This window comes from Nicotiana tabacum, chromosome 10, assembly GCF_000715075.1.
Source record: "Nicotiana tabacum cultivar K326 chromosome 10, ASM71507v2, whole genome shotgun sequence".
NCBI lineage: Eukaryota > Viridiplantae > Streptophyta > Magnoliopsida > Solanales > Solanaceae > Nicotiana > Nicotiana tabacum.
The window spans coordinates 100,269,047-100,288,004 of record NC_134089.1 but is presented as its reverse complement, the minus strand read 5'-3'; the positions used below and the strand labels follow the sequence as shown (position 1 = coordinate 100,288,004).

The window sequence follows — 18,958 nt, the reverse complement described above, 5'->3', positions numbered from 1 at the left end:
AAATTCAACAAGGTTGGCTACCAAACCAAACTAATTCAACAAGGTTGGTTACCAACCAAACCAAGTCAACAAGGTTGGCTACCAAACCAAAGAAAACTCTTATTAGGCACATGCCTAATACTTCTTCGATGAGATGGACATCATCAAAAACAAGATGTTAATTCTTACTGGAATGAGGTGGAAGCTATGTACTGCAATCACTTTATCCTTTGGTCTGTGTATTTTCATTTCCAAATATATCCATCATATGTTAATTATTTGCTAATCCTGCGTAATAGACCTGGAAGTAAACTTAACACGGCGAATGAAAATAGTATTTTTTTACCATCTGTATAAGAATTTTTGGTTGAAAGAATCCATCATACTGTATAGAATCTAAACTGCAAAATAAAATACATTGGAGAACCAGAAATTCAAGTGATCAGAGCTCACGCGCGCTATTGCCATCTTGCATCAGGTATTGGAGGCCTTCAGTTCCTGTGAACTCTCCCCAAACTTTGTTCTCTCATTAATCAACGTGCTCTTATCGCAGGTCATTTCAAGTTGCTCTAATATGACAGCTTTTGATAAATTTATCAGAAAGGTTAACGTACTTTGTCCACAAGGGTCGAAGTTGTGGGAATGCTATATCTAGCCAAGGTTTTGCTCGACCATTGAAGTGGATCACACCGGCATTCTGAGCTTCTGCTACAGTTGTATTATCTTGGTACCCCAGTCCTAGCATGTGCCAAAAGGGATCAATGGCGTGGACGTGGCCATGAAATGCAATTAGACCAGGAGGTAATGTCCCTAGCTGCCATAAACTTAGGTCCGATTTCAAGTTCTGCATAGGAAAAGCAAAACTTAATGATAGAATGTTCAATTATGACTTTCGATAATTACTTCGCAAACAAAAACCTATTTTGATATCACTTGTAGATTACCTGTTCGAGCCAGTAGTGGTATGTCTGACTAATATTTGTTTTCCTCCATGCTTCTAGATCAAAAATATTCATGCCATAGGCCCACGCGCATTCGCTGGGATTAAAGCTTCTTGCTATTAGAGGATGAGAAAAGTTTAAATAGCTTTTGAAGCGCTTTGACATGACATACTTGTCCCCTCCCCTGCATGTCTCCACTGCTCCGTTCACCTTGCCATTCATGTCAATGTCCCATAGAGGTGAAAGATCCGTTTGAACGACGATGTCATCATCCATGAATACTACCTTATCTAGACTGGGATACAACTGAAAAGAAATTTATATTCTCAGTATATAATTGTTATCCAGGAAAATGGGGATGGATCGTCAATCATGGATGTTACATGTAACTCAAGTGAAATATATATGTCTTAAATTTCAGGGTCTTACCTCTGGCAAATGTATCCTTATGTGGTTCATCAGTGAATTATATTTGGGACTGAGTGCTTGTAACTTTGCTGCGATGACCTTAGGCTTCTCAGTTTTGTTTGCCACAATTGCTGATGACCCTCCCCTGAACTGTGATCTAGCTTTTTGGTCTTTCTCCATAGCTTCCAGAACCGGGACCTTCCCCTTTGTGAACCAATCGAAATGATGCAACCCTTTAACCTCAATAACAGCTGGTGTTAAAGGATGCAACGAAAACCAAGCTTGCATAGGTGCATAGGTTTTTCTATCTGTGATTATGTGAAGGACTATTTTTTCAGGGCGCAAGAAATTCTGCACGAGTGATGAAGCAACAACTGAAGCAGCAAGAACATTGTCAGAGGCAAGAACGAAATGGAAGTATGAGTTATCAACAAGGGCGGGGACAAGTTCAGGCAACGGTAATTGGAGACGGGCATTGGAATTGGTAGAATGCTCATGCGCGAGCTTGAGAGCAAGGCAGTGCAGCTGTTTTGGGATGCTACTAGATGCCACATGTCGATACAGGTATTCTTGGATTTTGGCAGTTCTCGTCGTCTGTTCTAGCAGGGTGACCTACAAAAGCAATATGCACTAATCAGGCTTTGACTTGGAACCAATCAGACTATGAGAAACTGTTTACATTTAGAATGATTATAGGATTTCCTTTTTGCCTGGAGTGTCTGAATTGTCCATATCGTATGGGCTTTTGCTTCATTATATCTATTCCTATATATGTTGTGGAATGGACGATAAGAACATAATACCATAGATTTGAGCTTGACAGCAAAGGTTTTCGCGTCTGGTCTTCCAACCTTCATTTCTGCAATAAACTCATCTAATGTTTGAGGAGATTCAGGCCTTGTTCGCATTTCAGTTTGATCTGAAGGTTCCTCCAATACTTGGTATATCACCTCGGGAACCTAACAAATGCAAGGTAAATAAGAGACAAGACAATGTAATCCCAAAACTAATTAATAGAAGCACTAGTAAGGGGGGATATCTTCATTATTCAATAAGAGAATGTCACAGTGTTATGCACAGGGAAAAGATACACGACTCAGAAGCATACAGTTGATTCAAGCCGTTTCCCCAAAATCCTTGGTCCAATTTTTTTCCCCAAGCAACCTGTAGTAAAATGATATTTTTAGAATGCATATAGCAGAATGATTTTCAGCCTTATCGTCCATGAAAGTAAACAACGGGGGAAAGTGAAAGGTGATATGTGTCAAGCTTTTAATCATCAGAAATAGATGCAAATTTTATCTATTAGCTTCCCTGAGAAAGATCTCTAAGTATCCTCTTTCTTAATTTAACAGAGTCTGCAGTTCCTTAAGTAAGGCAAGTTTAAGTTCAATGCATATCTAATAACATCAACTTAAGTTTTCTGTATTCATAAATGAGTAAGAATATTTGGATGATCACAAATACTTCAATGTCAAGTAAGTTCAGTATGGACAGATTTAGTTTTCTTTTACAAGCTACAGCTAACTTGAGCAACAGTGTTCTGATCATCTTTGACTCTCTAATAGTGGCGAAGACAGTAATTTCTCCAATGGTATTCAAACTTGAAAGAAGTGAAAAGAACTCCTCGATAAAGGGTGTTCAATATATATTATATAACTCTAAAACCTAATATTTTAGCTATATGCACAATGTAATTTTTCGACGACCACCCTTATGAGAATATAGCTTCGCCCGTGCTCTCTAAAACGTTATGCATTTGCTATTTTTCTTTCCAATGTAACACGTATATTTTGCGACGTACTTACTATGCATTACTACTAGTATGTTATAAGAGAAGGTAGCATTACTGCTTCTAGAGCTGTTATATCTGTAACAACTTAATATTTGCTAATACCATGTAAGATTATGCATGAAACTAAATTCCTCCCATTATCCTTTTTCTAATGCTGCTTAATTAATGTACCTAAACATATTTTTCACATCTTCTATATAGCATTATAGAAAGAGAGAGAGATGCACCTAGGGTCGAACATTTTCGTTCTCCATCGATGGTGTCTATAGCTGTTAACACGAAGACAAACCGGAGCAGGAATGTAAGGAACAGGAGGAAGTAGAAGACCATGCGATATGATAATCTTTTAGAGCCAACTTTTACTTTAATGAAGTCCTTGAAACCTTTAGCAGGCAGAACAGTGACATGCCTCAGACTTGGTGATATGTGGAGCTGCATTGCATTTAACATTCAATAACAAAAAGGAAAATGAACCACCCAAAAATAGGCAGAAAAAACCACAGTGCTTGAACTCTAACTATAACAAAAATATTGGTACTTTTAGTCTAGTCATTCATTAGGCAATAACTCAGAGAAGAAGTTGAGTAGAATGCAGAAGAACTCTGTAGAGAGATGCTGTAAAAGGAAGTACTTGGAGAGGGAAAGGAGTTGTTTTCAATCACCTAACCTTGCTTAGTATGGAGGTTACATATGCAGGTTTTACCAAGTTTGTATTAATTTTCACATGGAAGAAAATTCAAGAATTGTAGTAGTAGTAGTAGTAGTAGTAGTTTGAAGGAAAGAGACACAACACTAATAAAGAATTGTAGTAGCAGAGTTTGGTGTTGCTTCACTTTGCCTCCAACATGAAGTTGTTAAAGAATAGAAGCTTGATTTATACAATGTGGGAGTTTAGGCTTTTGATTGAACATAGTTTCTAAATTGGAAAATGACCCACTGTCTTTCTCCTTTTGTTTTTTTCCTTAATTATCATACCAGGGTGACTCCAAAATCTAAATCCTGGTGGGGTCAAGCCTCTAGTTGTTGGTTTGTTGGAGCTAAACTTATTTTGGAAACATTGGACTATTTTTATTGTTGTAAATATTACAATAATTTGTGGTAAAGTTATCCAGAGATAACTATTCTAATTCGTATTTTGCCAGTTTCTGGACAGTTTGGAGATTAACTTTAATACTCTTCCACGTGAATTGAGTTTGGTTTCCTAAAGTTTATATTATTTGCTTAATTAATCCAATTATGCTCAATGAATTCAATGTCTTTTGTCTGATCAGGCAATTAACATTATCATCTATGCATGCCATTTTGACTTAGCGAGTTTAATGTGTGTATTTTAAGGGTCAAAATATTTGGCAAGTTGTATAGACCATGTATTCATTCAAGGATTTAATAAATATTGATGTTTGAGCCGTGGAAGTAGCCTCTTGCAGAAATTCGGGGTAAGGCTGCGTACAATAAACCCTTGTGGTCCGGCCCTTTCTCCGAACCCACACATAGCGGGAGCTTAGTGCACCGGGCTGCGCCAACTCATCCAAAAGGTGAATCAATTTGAGCTACATTTTTAGTTCATTGCTTTGCAAATCAGTTTCCCATGAAAGTTTTAAGTTTTACCATCATTTAAGGGTATAATAAGTTATATCCTCCCTTCAAACCTATTTCCTATGAAAACTTTTAAGTAATTTTTAATATTCTAGAAGAAAATAACTCTTTTTATTAACTAATGCTTAAATAGCAGCTTACTGATTTTAATACTTCTAAATTTTCTATGTTCTAGACTTAAGCAGTACACTAAATAACTATGATAATTGATAAGTAGTTATGATCAAATTAGTAAATCTTGTTTTTTAGGCATGAAAGACTTGATAATTATAGTATTTGACGTTCCTATATTTTATTGATGGAACAAAAAAAAAAAGGTTCCTAATTTAAGAACTCCTACGTTCTTATTAAAAAGCTATTTCTATCACGTACTTCGCCAACTCATTCACAGCAAAAATAGTTGTAAACAAAATTCACTCAAAATCATGCAGCTCGCAGTTAACAAGCTAGAGGAGCAGCGACCGCGTATGCGAGGTAATTCATTTTTCACGTTGTCTCCAAATAACTAAAGATATAAGTTAACGAAAGTAATCAAAAAATGCAACAAGTTATAAGATCCGAACTATTATTTTTACATATTACAACTATTTATTGGACAAGTTTCAGAGTTTAATATTTACAAAGTCAAAGCATCCATCCACATGACTTTGCTCGTTGGGCCAAGGAACCTATACCTTTTCCTTCTCTACGTTTCCCCCCACCAATATTAACACTTACAGAGACCTCCCACTTAATCAACGAATAACGAAAACCTGACAAGATAATGAAGCCAGTATATTAATCAACTGCAAGATTCAAAAAAAGAGTGAAATTTCAAATAATGAAAATCTTTCATTCATAAAAATGAGAGTGAAGCAGAGATAACTCATAGATACTTATTTTAGCTTTCATTCATCTAACCATGTTCAAAATAAGACATTTTAGCTTACTGAAGTTAGGGAGAGCGTGCAACGACTTCAATGATCTGAGGAAAATCTTATTATCATGTGTCCTGCATTTATTTGAAAGTGCATGCATAAAGCTGATGAAAACAAGCAAGAAAGCAACATCAGTTACCTTCAATCAACGTCGTCAACTTCATCTTCGAAATGATTCTCCATTTCTGCACCACCTAGGTTATTATTTACAAACTTAGACTGTGCCTCCTTCACAGAGCTCTCCATACTATTTACAAAAGCAAGCCGACTGTCCGCTTTAGGGCTCTCACTACTATTTACAAAGCCATTAGCTGTTTGACCTGTCATTGGGATACCATCCAAACCAGTTACTTCTTGGCCACAGTGAACTTCGCTCCTGGGACCATTCATAGAATGACGCGATCCATAACCACCATTAGCCATAAGAATGCAGTTTCCAGAGACCTCCAGCCTAGGAAGTGACTGCTGGCTATGGTCACCGTTAACACATGCCCTAATAACAAACAGCTAACTTCAGAAAAATAACCATATTCCACAAGAGAAGTATGGGAAAACATTACAAATGTAGCAGTGCAACAACTAATGACTTAACACATGACCAACAAAACAGTCATTGCCTGCCCAATGGCACATTTCAGCTTATGCATGTTTCAACACGATTAACAAACCATCAAGCATACCCAAATAGTTGGGTAACTTTCCATAACAGGGATGATACATTGACAAACAGAAAGAAACACTAATTACCTCCCTTGCTGGGTCTTGGAAGCTTGAATGTAATCAAAAACTGGAATTAGATCTTTTGATCTCGCCTCGACTAAGTGAGTTGGAATTGCTTCTATCTCAGACTCTCCTCCAAAAGCACAGACATCGCCTACGTTAATCCCATCTGTAACAAATGATTGAAAATAGATCTGCAAGACAATTACAAAAGCACAAAGGAGATATCAACCATTACACAATGGCAGCATGAGACTTACTGACACAGACTGAGGTACCATACAAATAGTGAAGTACCTCCGGTTTTGCCCATAATGGAATCTGGGGTTTATGCATTTCAAGCTCCACTTCAGATATATACATATGATGTCTTTCATCAGAACTTCTCTTTTCTTCTGTGATTGTGTTCCTAGTTTTGGAATAGAGACCATTTTCCACCTTTATGCTTTCAGGAAATACTTTACTGCTATCACAATCTCCAACTTCACCATATATATCGATATTACCACCTCGCTCTTTGCGATTTTGTTTCTGGAAAATATTCCACTTCTGGATTGCATCTATGACTAATCTTGTATCAACTTCAACGCCTGACTCAAATGTTGTAGCCACTGCAGGAATGGTTGTAACAGAATCTAGGCCAGAACACATACGTAAAGCATATTGTATCACACAGCCAGGAGAAGAAAAAACCAGCAAGTGATAATTTGATTTTAGAAAGGCTGCATCTGTATATTGGTTATAGTTTTTGTAGTACTGAAACGCTGAAGCAATGGACCCAGATAGAGAGCTAACATTTCCAGTTGCAGCAGCGGCAGCACCACTTAGAGTGTTTTTCCAACCATTAGCTCCACTCCTTATTCGGCCAACAGTAGAAAGTGCCACGGGTGGGCCAGATCCACAAATGCTTTGTTGATTAAGCACTTGAGAATTCATGGTCCTCGGAGCTGAAGGTTTTGTCATCACCCCAGAGCCATTAGTGCGAGCACTTAAACATGCATCAGCAGTGTGAAAATCAACTGATCCCCCTGAAGGAGATATCGCAAAAAGATGGCTAGTTCCTCGAGAAGAGCTTATCATAATCCACCGGCTATCACTACTAAAACTTATGTCTTGTATGACCTGAGATTTTCAAAAGGAAATAATAATTGACTTCAAGCCTCAAGAGGCAAACAAATTCAATAAGGAAGAAAAAGCAACTTAGGAATACTTACCGCGTTAGTCAGTCCACGCTGCAGCGTATAAAGATGGACATAAGAAGACCCAGATAGTCCAGGCATTATACGAAATACATTGATATTATGACCTTGAACTGAAGCTGTCACCAGAAGAGTAGTGCTAGGATCAAAGCACAAAGCTGAAATGGGACTCTTATGTGCCCTAAACTGTGCAACAAGAGCTTTAGTGACGATGTCCCTGACTATGACCTGCGGACGCACAAAATGAAACAAGTTAGATCAGAGTTCAATGTTGGTCAAAGCCACCACTATATATAGAGCACCGAACGGTAATCACTTACCACCATTAGAAATAATAAAATACAAAGCCCCAAATGTGTGAACATACATAAATGTCCACAGAAAGTAGACACGGCATGAGAGTTAATATGATGATGAAAGGAAATGATGGCAAAGCTCCCAAAAGCCTAAAAATGACTTCATAAAAATTTAAACCAACATTTTTGAAAGACAGTTGATAAGATTAGCTTATACCATTCCAACACTGTCCGCATCTGGAAAATGACCATTAGCAGCTCCGGGTACCTTGACACGAGCATTCACAGACTGAGAACTAGTACCATCTGGTCGCAGTTCAGAATAGTACCTCGACAGCTTCTTGTACCCAATGTCGCCTAGAGTCACAATACCAGCAGCAAGTTGCTTGCTTGATTCCTTTGCATAATGAGCAACAAGGCTCCCATTTGGAGCTGGACTTGGGAAACTAGCAGAAGGAGTAAGGTGCTGTGGATTGACTCGACCAGAATTCGAGACTGAAACTGGGTTTCCACTATAAGCTATCCACCTGGGACCTACTGCGAGAGGTCCCACACCTATGTTTCCAGGAGCAGGAAACCCCGTGACAACAGGATTGGTGACAATAGTATATTCCCTCTCTAGAGTTGCAGCATCAAAACAGTGTATCTGCATAAAAGCAATGTAATCCTTATGTCTAGCCAGATAAACCTGAGTAAAACTTTGTGACATCATGTCACATACCTGAGCTGCTTGTAAGATTGCAATCACTCGGGAGCTGCACCTTACCAAGTGAACAACTGATCTGAACTTCAACTGATGCACGTAAGAGTGAGATCTCAGGGAATAAAACCAAACAACAGTAGGCAGAAAAGTGGCACTTGCTTGGTTATGATAATGTTGGAAGGTTCCATTATGAGGAGTTACTATGCCCTCCCCACTGTTACTACCACCAGAAAAAGATCCATCGGCACAAAGTATCAACATTGGGCGACTAACAGAAAATTTGTCGTCAGGAATCTTCGATGCTATTAGTTTCGGTAACACTTGCACAAAAGAAACAGGACCATCATGCCTGGAAACTAAGTTGCACACATTATCACCATCTTCAACATCCCAAACTTGGAAGCCATAACGACACCCCAGGAGCAAAATTTGCCGAGTTGTGCCTCTCTCACATTCCAACTTGTCAAACCCGGCCCAGAGAACCTGTGTGTGGTAGAAGAGGAATATGAGATACGCTACATTTCCCTTCGCAATAGCATCAAAGTTCCGACCTTATTCACATAGCAATGCAATGAATGTCCTTAAGCACAAGCAACAAAAATATTTGAACTAATATCATAAAATACTATCTAAAAATTAGATGTCCAACAACCTACTTAATACATACATATAAGTGTGTGTGGGGGGGGGGGGGAGGTTATATGCATGTATGTGCAGTTTGACCAAATCAAACAACCAAAGTAAATATTTGCTAGCTTTCAGTATTAGGATAATTGCTCTGGAAATCTTATGGCCCCTTAGCCATATCTTTGAAACCGGATTCAAATTTACAACTGCACAAAAAAAGAATCACAAGTTAATGTTAATTCCTCAACTTATCAAGGTATCAACCTGATCTACACTTAATACTTCAGAATCAGCTCATCAGAAGACAATCATCAGTCTTTTCAGCCTTAAAATAAAGCAACCAATAGTTGTATAAATCCCTCTGATATTCTTCGAGCTTATCACCAACTAGAATTGCCCCAAGAAGGCCCCAGACTTGTAATTAAATCTTCCTTCCAGAGCATCCTGACTCCAGGGGCGAGGGGCAAACTCAGGATTCTTAAAGGATGGGTTCACCACTAGTTTGATTTTATATATAAAAAAAATATAAAAAAATAAATGAGCTCAACAAGGATCTATCCCTGGTCCCCAGGGAAAATTTTCAACTACTTAACCAGTGAACCAACACAACAAATCTAATCAAGGGTTCACAAAGGTAGTACTTAGACAAATTATATGAATTATACATATAATATACACAATTTTTGTCGAAGACCACGGGTTTGGGTGAACCAAACCCTAAAGCTTTTCCAACAGCAGCATCTAATTTTTAATGTCCAACCTTGCAACTGCCTTCTGAAGTTCGGCATATGTGCCAAAGAACTGCTATACAATTATATTATTGTCCACGAATACCTCTTTTTCTTTTTCTTTTTGTTCTACACATGGAAGGCGAGCCTTGAAGCAACGATAAATTATTTCTGCGTGACCTACAGGTCAAGAGTCCGTGGAATCAGCCACTGACACGCTTGCTTCAGGGTAGGCTTCCTACATTACACCCTCTAGGAGTGCGGCCCTTTCGCGGATCTTGCATGAATGTGGGATGCTTCGTGCACCAAGCAGCCCTTTTTGTTCTACCGACAAAAGCATCTTTGTAATTTGAAGTTAAGTGGAGGGAACGGAAACGTTTGTTTGGACGGAAATTCACCAGCTACAGGCACCAAAACACAAGTCCCTAGCTTGTAATGCAATAAATTACATAGCCGTAGGCGATTTACCTTTCCTTTTGGACTATAAACCTCCATTACTTATCAAAGAAATAAAGCATTAAACCTACATTACTTCGAACTTCTGATTGCCCCAGATGACATAAGCTTTTTCTTTTTTTGCATGGGGTGAGGGAAGTCGGTTAAATTTTTGCATTTATTGGTTAAATCTTTTCATAAAAGCACGTTTAAAGTTTAAAGTCCATGAAGATCTCCTATAATTAAGGCCATAGATCTCCGGCTCCCACTTTCTTTCATTAATGCCATATCTCTTTCACGCACTCTTCCACCCTCCCTGCGCCCCAAAACTTCTCTAAGGTTGGCCAAACTTTCACTACCTTTATTTGACCCAACACTCGAGCCCACTCAAATTACAAGGACATGGTAACATGATTTTTGTGCCATCTGTCTTCAGACCTCCATTCTCTACATATGATTAACACTCCCATTTTTTTGGGTTAAAAAAATATGATTAACACTCCCATTCGTAGTATTAAAGTTCAAGCAACATTAACATGCATTTAAATTCTTAAGTGCAACACTAGTATGCCACATATGGTATGATTCGAGAAATCTGGATACACGACAATGGCAAAAAAATAAAAAGAAAAAAGGTCCAATTATGCATAAGGATCATTCATGTAGAAACAATAACCAGACAAAACCCACGCGGGATCTTAGACCAACACGACAAAACGGAAGTTAGCAGTCCAGAAATAAAGTAAAAAATCAGTAACTTTAACGAACTGTACAAAAAAGCCAAAACACCACATTAAATGAAAAAGGTTATATGCCGTCACATTGCATGAAATCCAAAAAACACTACAAGAACAAAATCTCTGGTATTTTTAGCATGCTTTTCAAAACGAGATAAGAAGAACCCGACAAACTCATTCATGGGTCCCAACTCCCATGATACTATATCGAAGAAAAGGTCATTTCGCAATTATGAATATCCCCTGATCACAAATGCATCCAGAAAATAGTATTCCTAATTCAATAAGCATGCCCGATCAAACAGGTCACTCCCAAAGAACCTAATGCTACACATATACCAGTTAAGATATGCATATCCTTTCTTTTTTTTATAAGTAAAAGAGGCCATTAGATATGCATATATACACAATATACGGCAAATCAAAAGTGTATTTGCCATTGGAGAGAGAAAGAGAGCATGATAAACTAAATAGGAATGATAGCAGATCAGTCAATGTGGAAGTATCTCACTTCCCCTGCTGATCCATATAATTATGATACATTTCTCTTACTTATATTCACTCTCGCTGTGGCAACAAGAAAAAGTTCACATGATATGCAACCTAAAAAGCTTAACCGACATAAGTTCTACTTGGGAGCTAAATTTTGTGCAAAGAATACTAACCACAAAAGAGGGGAACAATACACCGTATAAAGTAAACTGAAACCGATTTTTTGTCATTTTTAGCCGTTACTCTTCAAGGTAAAATTAGTATAACATTCAAAAGCATTAAGGAGTTGCAACCAGAACTGCATTAACCAACTGCTTCCAGAATTCATGACATTCAACTGTAAATATACAAGTAGCAACCCCTGGTTAACAAGTATATAAGTTTCAATCTTTTTACACCTACAAACTACAAAAGGGCATAGGAACACGGGAATAGCACCTGATCATGGCTGGACTCATTATCCCTCTCCACGATGGCCGAAGCAGCTGAAGCGGCTGACTTAACTGTGGAAGCAACAGTTGAGGCACCAGAGGATACAATCTTAGAGAGAGCTCGAAATGAACTCGGGAAAACACCATGCTTGCCCCTCCCTGACCTAGGCACTACTCCACCTTCAAGAGGTGGTTTTTGGTCATCATTCCTCATTCCCATGCCCCAGACCACAAGGGCAAAACAAATACAACAACACTAAAATCAAAAACAACCCTCTGATTCTTGAATCTTCTATTTTCTACTCTTCTGATCATAACCCTTAAGCTTGTTCCTATATATCACCACTTCTTGATAAGCCCTAGGGAAAAAAACGTTACATGGGAAAAGTCTTAAACTTTCATCTCACAGCTGTCTTCGTGTTTTGCTTCCAACACAGGAAAAATCCAAACCCCACAACTGAAAAATCACCGCTTCTTCAAATCACAACAGAATAGCACAAAATAGCTATTGAATCCCAATCTGTCTTCTTCTAAACTTCCTTTACTTTGCAATAAAGAACACAACTACCAAACCCCACAAAATAAAGATAAAAATCAAAACTTTAAACTTCTAGTAAAACACAACAACAAATTTTTCAAAAACTTTCTTTGTTGTATTATGTACTTGACAAATCTTTATCTACCTGTACATCAAATTCGTGAATCAAATATATATATTTTTTTACAATGAATTCACAAAGAATATGTACAAAATTGGATCAGATGACCCTGAAAATTGAATTTTTAGGCTTTCAGTACTTGAGCAGAAACAGAAATAGATTCCTAACTCATATACAAATTTTGTACGTATATGCATACATATTAAGCGTATGAAGAAAGATTTGAAGGATCGGATAATAATGAAGAAAAGATGATTGAAGAAATTATAAAGTCTCTCTCTTTACGTCTCTCTTTCTCTCTCTAATATATAAGTTATATTAAATGCTTTATTTTCTTTCTTTTTTAAAAAAAAATTGTTTTCTTTTTTCAATTGCTAAAGCGTGAGAAATTTGATATGTATTCAACGGAAGAAACCTCCCTTCACGTTTTCGTCCGTCGTCAGTCTTTTTCACCGCCGGTGGCTGCTGTAATAGCAGTAAAAAGTTTACCTCAGTAAAAAGATAACGGTAACGGTAACTTGGGGAGAACGCAAAAGTGCATAGAAAAGTCTTAGTCCTTGCATTTTCCTTGCTTTGACCAACTTGAAAAAATATAGGCCATTGATCATTCGAAATGATGAATCTCATCCGTCAATTCAAAATGAGTATTTTACTAATTGCAATATAACTTCGCAGTCGTAAGTTTGAATAATTACTTCAATGTATTTACTTAATTATAAAGAAATGCCACTGCCGTGGGCCAAGAGATATAATTATTTACTAGGTGTATACGGTCTAAATTGTAGAGCTCGATTTCGAAGACTTGGTCATACCTCGAGCTCGAGTTTAAAAGCTTGAAGTAAGAATCGAGCCTTGTCGGGATATGCGCACCTCGAGAAGCAAATCGAAGGCCCGTCGTGGCCTGCCACGAGGGCAGTACAATTTCGATGGCACTCAAGAAAGAGCAGGAATTTCTCAAGAACACGTGAATCAGGGCATAAATTAACGGATAAGATTTGTACGAAATGGTACAGGTCCGTACTAGGTTGTTATACACCTGTATCAATAGAATTCTTTACCACAATTAGGAATGTCGTACTATGTTGGGGTTTTCTCCTCCTATATAAAGGGGACCTCAATCATTTGTAAAGGGGATATCTCATTCACTGCAATAGAATTTTCTATCCGCTTTTCTCGTTTATTGTGCTCCACAATTGTTCTTCAACCTTATTGTTTTTACTTTATTTCTCTTAACTTACCTCGAGGCCCCCAAGATAATCGAGCTCGAGGTCCTTATTGCTCTAACAACACTGGTTTGGTTCATCAATTCTTCTTACTTAAATCTAATATTACTTGTATATTCACTAGTATTGGAATAAATCACATATCTTTAAAACCACAAATCATATTTAATTATTACTCACATCTTTCAAGGTAAACAGTAGCCATGTAGACTTGAAATATATGCGAATGAATGTGTTAGATTATAATATTTTATGTACTCGCGGTCATATATTTCATAGCCATATAGATTTGTAGGAGTGAGGGCGTAAATTTGCAATATTTTGTATGTTCGCATATATTTCAGGGTGCATTACTGTTAAGAAAAGAACTACTAATATATTCTTATGTAACATTATAAAATGAAAATATGTCACAATTTACAAATAATGTGCAAGATTCACATGTATATACTCGCAAGATGATGTTTGATTAACTAAACAACCTCTTAAGTGTTGGAAAAAAGTTAATAATTTTACGATTGTGAGAAAAACTGCAATAAATATTGATTATTTTCTTATTTTGCAAAAAGTACTATAAGTTACTACTTAACAATAGCTTAGTGATATAAAATTTTAAGAAACATCTTCCTAAGATACTACAGTATATTTTTTTCATTTATGTCATGCTTCCACGTATATGAGTAAATACACACAGTAATATTTATGTAATCAAAAGTGAAATTTAACTTTAACTTAATGAGTAAGTTGTGTGTAAGTTGCAAATAAGTCTATGCTTTTGTGTCGTGTTCAATAAAAAATTGTACAACTCATATAATGGGAAGTACTACAACCATTTTACAACATTTTAATTGGTTTATATTTAGAGTTATGTACCACACTTTAGAGCAAAAGAAACTTGACTCGCAAATGGTTGTCAAACGATACTAGTAGTAATTTGCAGTATTAGTATAATGACTACGTATCTTCACTCAACTCGTCAAAAAATTAAGTATAGTAATTCCATTATAGTCTTACTATATATGCTATTTCAAGTTGAGTTGTGCACCTAACTAACATTTATTGTATATCATTCTCAGTGGCGAAACCAGGAATTTACTCAAGGCTGTTCAAATTTGAAAGAAGTGAAAAAAATTCTCCGAAAAAGAGTGTACAATATATGTTATATACCTCTAAAGTCTAATATTTTACCTATATATGCAGTATAATTTTTCGACGAAGGGTGGTCAACATGTAGCTTCGCCCATGATCATTCCCCATAGAAGACCATTTAATGGCAGTTTTCCTAGTTCCAACTATCAACGACAACAATAGACTTTATATTCATGGGAAGGATATACTTCTTCAAGAAGTGAAATACTTTTTCAGAAAGGTATCAAATTGTTTTAAATTTCAATGTTTTCCAACATCAATAAAAGAGAAATTACCTTTTACAGATTCTTTGGATGGTCGTTGCGTATATCATAATGTATTATTTTTATACCTTTTACGTGGGGAGGTAGAGAGCGGTATAAGAAGTATTGGGGAAAGGTGATCAGGCAGGACATGACGAGGCTTCAGGTTTTCGTGGACATGGCCCTCGATAGGAAGCTGTGAAGGTCGAGTATTAGGGTTGTAGGTTAGGAGGCAGTTGAGTCTCTTTCTACTTCGTACCTATGTGAGGCTAGTCTGATAGGATTTTAGTCTTCGACTGTTAGTGGCTGATGTAATGCCTTACTATCCTTTCGTTTTTCATAGTCGTGTCTTTTTTACTGGCTATCGCTTTTGCATTTCATCTATTTTCTGATCTTTATGATGTTGTCATTATTCATATAGTCTCTATTGGTGGTACTGATGATATTGTCTCTTTTCGTCTTCTTGAGCCGAGGGTCTTCGGAAACAGTCTCTCTATTCCCTCTCGGGATAGGGGTAAGGTTTGCGTACATAGTACCCTCTCCAAACCCCATTTATGAGATTTTACTGGGTCGTTATTATTGTACTTTATAATTTGTGTCATAAAAAGTTGTCTCATATTCATGGTGCTTGCTTGAATATTCTCTTATTCTTTGAAGTTATTTTGGATTAATTTATACAATGATTCATTAATGTTGGGTACATTAGAAAAAAAATAAAAATATATATAGATTAAGATTGCTGTTTGATTTATGAGAATGAATAATTATTATATCTTACAATAAAAATTCTCACACATGTTTCAGTTGATATAAGATAAATCAATTTGTTTGATTCTTGCTGAACATATACCGACATATGACAAATGTATATTTACCTCTAACAGATTGAATGAATTGTAGTTGTATTTCATGTGAAAATTTCCCAAAATTGATAAACCCAAAACAAAAAGACCAACTCTATTTGGTTTGGTTCGATTTGTATATTTTATTAATTAACTGATATCTCTAGTAAGTTTGCTTTTTGAAAAATCAAATTAAACCATGGCTATCCCTACTCCAAAGTAGAAGACATTTCTAACAATTAACTCCTAATGTAAGTAAAATTAATTGTAATTACAACTTTGCCCGACATGAAATTCACTGACGAAGAGTAAAAAAAAAAAAAAAAAAGTCTACTAAAATTTCGTGTTAGAAATTTGTGTTCTTATTTTTTACCCTTGAAAAATCAAGTTAAACTATATTTCCATTGAATTTAATTGTAAATTTGTGTTTTTGCCACTCTTAAGTCTTAACCCTAGTTATGATAAAATAAAATAAATCCTTTACTATTAAAAACAAATCCTATTAGAATTCGTAATCAAAACACTCGTAAAAATAAAATCCTACTCCTACATATACATAGATTAGAAAAGCACACTGCACATCTATAAAAGCACTCAGTTTAACGACAAAAATTGTACTTTGCTGCAGTACAGTGGCAACTATTACTAATTTTTTCCTAGCATATATATATGTATTGGAAAAAAACTGAATCTAAATATTGAAGATGACGTGTCATGATACATGGACTGGTCAAAAGGTCAAAACGCAATAAATAGCCAAGAGGCACGGGAGACAATAGATATGAGGAGAAGAAAACAACATAGGTGTGGACCGTTACTCAAATAGTTACGAGTCTCGTACCTATTCGAGTCATTTAAAGACCGAAGATCGGAAGAAGTTGAAGATACGAATCTGATGACGTAAAAGAGTCTAAATACAGTATTAAATATCAGATACGTTAGAGAATTTGAATTAAATAGAAATGATTGTGTAACGTTTCTTTTAATGTCATTTATTGCTCATAATTGCCTCATTAAGACAAAGACATTACATCTTCTCCTAGAATCAACTATAAAAGGAGAAGGACTCAACATCTGTAAGGACAAGAAATATTATTGAGATTACACTGAAATACAAAATTACTTATTACTTTGTTATTCTCAAAAGTCTTTTATTATTTTCATCTCCAGATTATCAGTAACCCGAATTTCTTTATATTTCTAAGCTTTGACCAAAGACTCAGATTTTTGGTTAAACAAATTGGTTCCGTTACCGGAAATCTAATAATCTTCTCTTTTAAGCTACATTCCAGCTGTTGTTATCATCATGTCAAACAAAAATAACAGTGAAAACACCTTGGGAAACCATGAAAATCAAATCCATCAAAATCAAGGAGATTTACAGAACATTGACGTGGTTCCCTCCCCTCAAAATTCACCACATCAATCTCGTGAAGGCACTCCTGCTCATGAATCTCGTGCTGATCAACAAGAGCAATCTGAACATTTTGAAGGGGTAGATGAAGCTTTACAAAAAGTAATTGATGCACGGGTTAACAAAGCTCTTCAGGCTCTAGTTAGTCGATTACCTGTTGCACCACCCACACCTACACCTAATAATAATACATTGGAGAATCCTCGTTCTGGCCTTGTTAATTATGGAAATGGAGGAACCCCCAGTGAACCACAGGAAGGAGAACCAGGTAATTCAAATAATTCTCATTTGCAAAATTTAGTATTAACTTTGCAGAAACAGCTTAAGGAACAAAATTAGCACATCGAGCAAATCCCTGGAGTTCCCCCTGTAATTAAAGGAGTGGATATGGATAAATACTCACAACAACCTTGGAAACCAAGCGCTGCTCCCCTTCCAATCCCTAAAAAGTTCAAAATGCCTGACATCTCGAAATATGATGGCACAACAGACCCACGTGATCACGTAACTGCATTTACAACAGGCGTGAAAGGCAATGACTTGACCAAACAAGAAATTGAATCAGTACTAGTCAAGAAATTTGGAGAAACACTCACCAAGGGCGCATTAACCTGGTATTCTCTTTTACCCGAAAATTCTATTAATTCTTTTGCTGAGCTTGCAGATTCTTTTATTAAAGCACACTCGGGATCTCAAAAGGTTGAGAAAAGAATGGAGGATATTTTCAAAATCAAACAAGGCGACTCCGAGTTGCTCAGGGATTTTGTTGATAGATTCCAACGTGAAAGAATGACTTTACCTCGTGTACCTGATAAATGGGCTGCAATAGCTTTTGCAAGCAACTTAAATGACAAAAGCTCAGAAGCCACGAAAAGACTTAAAGAAAGCCTTTGAGAGTTTCCTGCAACCACGTGGAATGACGTTTATAACAGGTATAGTACGAAGTTGCGAATTGAGGAAGATACCGTACCTCAGTTTCGTCATGAAGAGAGGAGCAATTCCAGGAGATCAGAAACCGAAAAAAGATCAGGTAAAAACAGGTACGATCCATATATGGGACCTGCAGGGAAAGACTCACGGTCAAAGCAGGATAGTCAATGATATGATCAAAAATCGAGGAACAGGGAATCTGGTTCTTCATCAAGGTTCAGAAATGACTGAAACCGACAAGAGTCACGAGATAATGACAGTAGTTTAAAGGCAAGGTTCGGCGGATATAACTTTAATGTCACTACCTCCGAGCTCGTAGCTGTTTTGAGGAGCATGGGAGATAAGGTACGATGGCCAAAAGAGATGCGGTCAAATCCAAATAGACGCAATCCAGACCATTGGTGCAAATTCCACAATGATCACGGACACAAAATTTCAGAATGTAGATTCTTACAAAGTGAAGTGGATCATCTATTGAAACAAGGGTATCTCACT

At 36.8% G+C, this 18,958-nt stretch overlaps 2 protein-coding genes across 2 annotated transcripts; both read right to left on the bottom strand.

The window, feature by feature from the left end:
- Positions 1–227: 227 nt before the first annotated feature.
- LOC107824960 (putative galacturonosyltransferase 12) lies at positions 228–3,727 on the bottom strand. The gene is made up of 6 exons (XM_075223149.1): positions 3,351–3,727; positions 2,437–2,492; positions 2,132–2,287; positions 1,350–1,940; positions 924–1,226; positions 228–823 (listed from the first exon to the last, which is right to left on the bottom strand). Exons 1-6 carry the CDS (start codon positions 3,571–3,573, stop codon positions 539–541), a joined length of 1,614 nt encoding a protein of 537 aa, XP_075079250.1. The 5' UTR covers positions 3,574–3,727; the 3' UTR covers positions 228–538.
- A 1,510-nt stretch (positions 3,728–5,237) lies between these two features.
- LOC107824958 (autophagy-related protein 18f) lies at positions 5,238–13,104 on the bottom strand. Its single transcript, XM_016651781.2, has 8 exons — positions 12,012–13,104; positions 8,573–9,037; positions 8,069–8,497; positions 7,571–7,783; positions 6,654–7,478; positions 6,384–6,550; positions 5,776–6,129; positions 5,238–5,471 (listed from the first exon to the last, which is right to left on the bottom strand). Exons 1-7 carry the CDS (start codon positions 12,222–12,224, stop codon positions 5,778–5,780), a joined length of 2,664 nt encoding a protein of 887 aa, XP_016507267.1. The 5' UTR covers positions 12,225–13,104; the 3' UTR covers positions 5,238–5,471; positions 5,776–5,777.
- Positions 13,105–18,958: the final 5,854 nt, after the last annotated feature.

Excerpts from the sequence above, each read along its gene's own strand:
- LOC107824960 (XM_075223149.1), bottom strand. The coding sequence starts at position 3,573 with ATGTTAAATGCAATGCAGCTCCACATATCACCAAGTCTGAGGCATGTC. Across the intron at positions 2,288-2,436 it reads GGAAACGGCTTGAATCAACT|GTTCCCGAGGTGATATACCA; the intron begins GTATGCTTCTGA and ends TGCATTTGTTAG. Across the intron at positions 1,941-2,131 it reads CTGTCAAGCTCAAATCTATG|GTCACCCTGCTAGAACAGAC; the intron begins GTATTATGTTCT and ends TTGCTTTTGTAG.
- LOC107824958 (XM_016651781.2), bottom strand. The coding sequence starts at position 12,224 with ATGGGAATGAGGAATGATGACCAAAAACCACCTCTTGAAGGTGGAGTA. Across the intron at positions 7,479-7,570 it reads AGCGTGGACTGACTAACGCG|GTCATACAAGACATAAGTTT; the intron begins GTAAGTATTCCT and ends TGAAAATCTCAG. Across the intron at positions 6,551-6,653 it reads CATTATGGGCAAAACCGGAG|ATCTATTTTCAATCATTTGT; the intron begins GTACTTCACTAT and ends ATTGTCTTGCAG.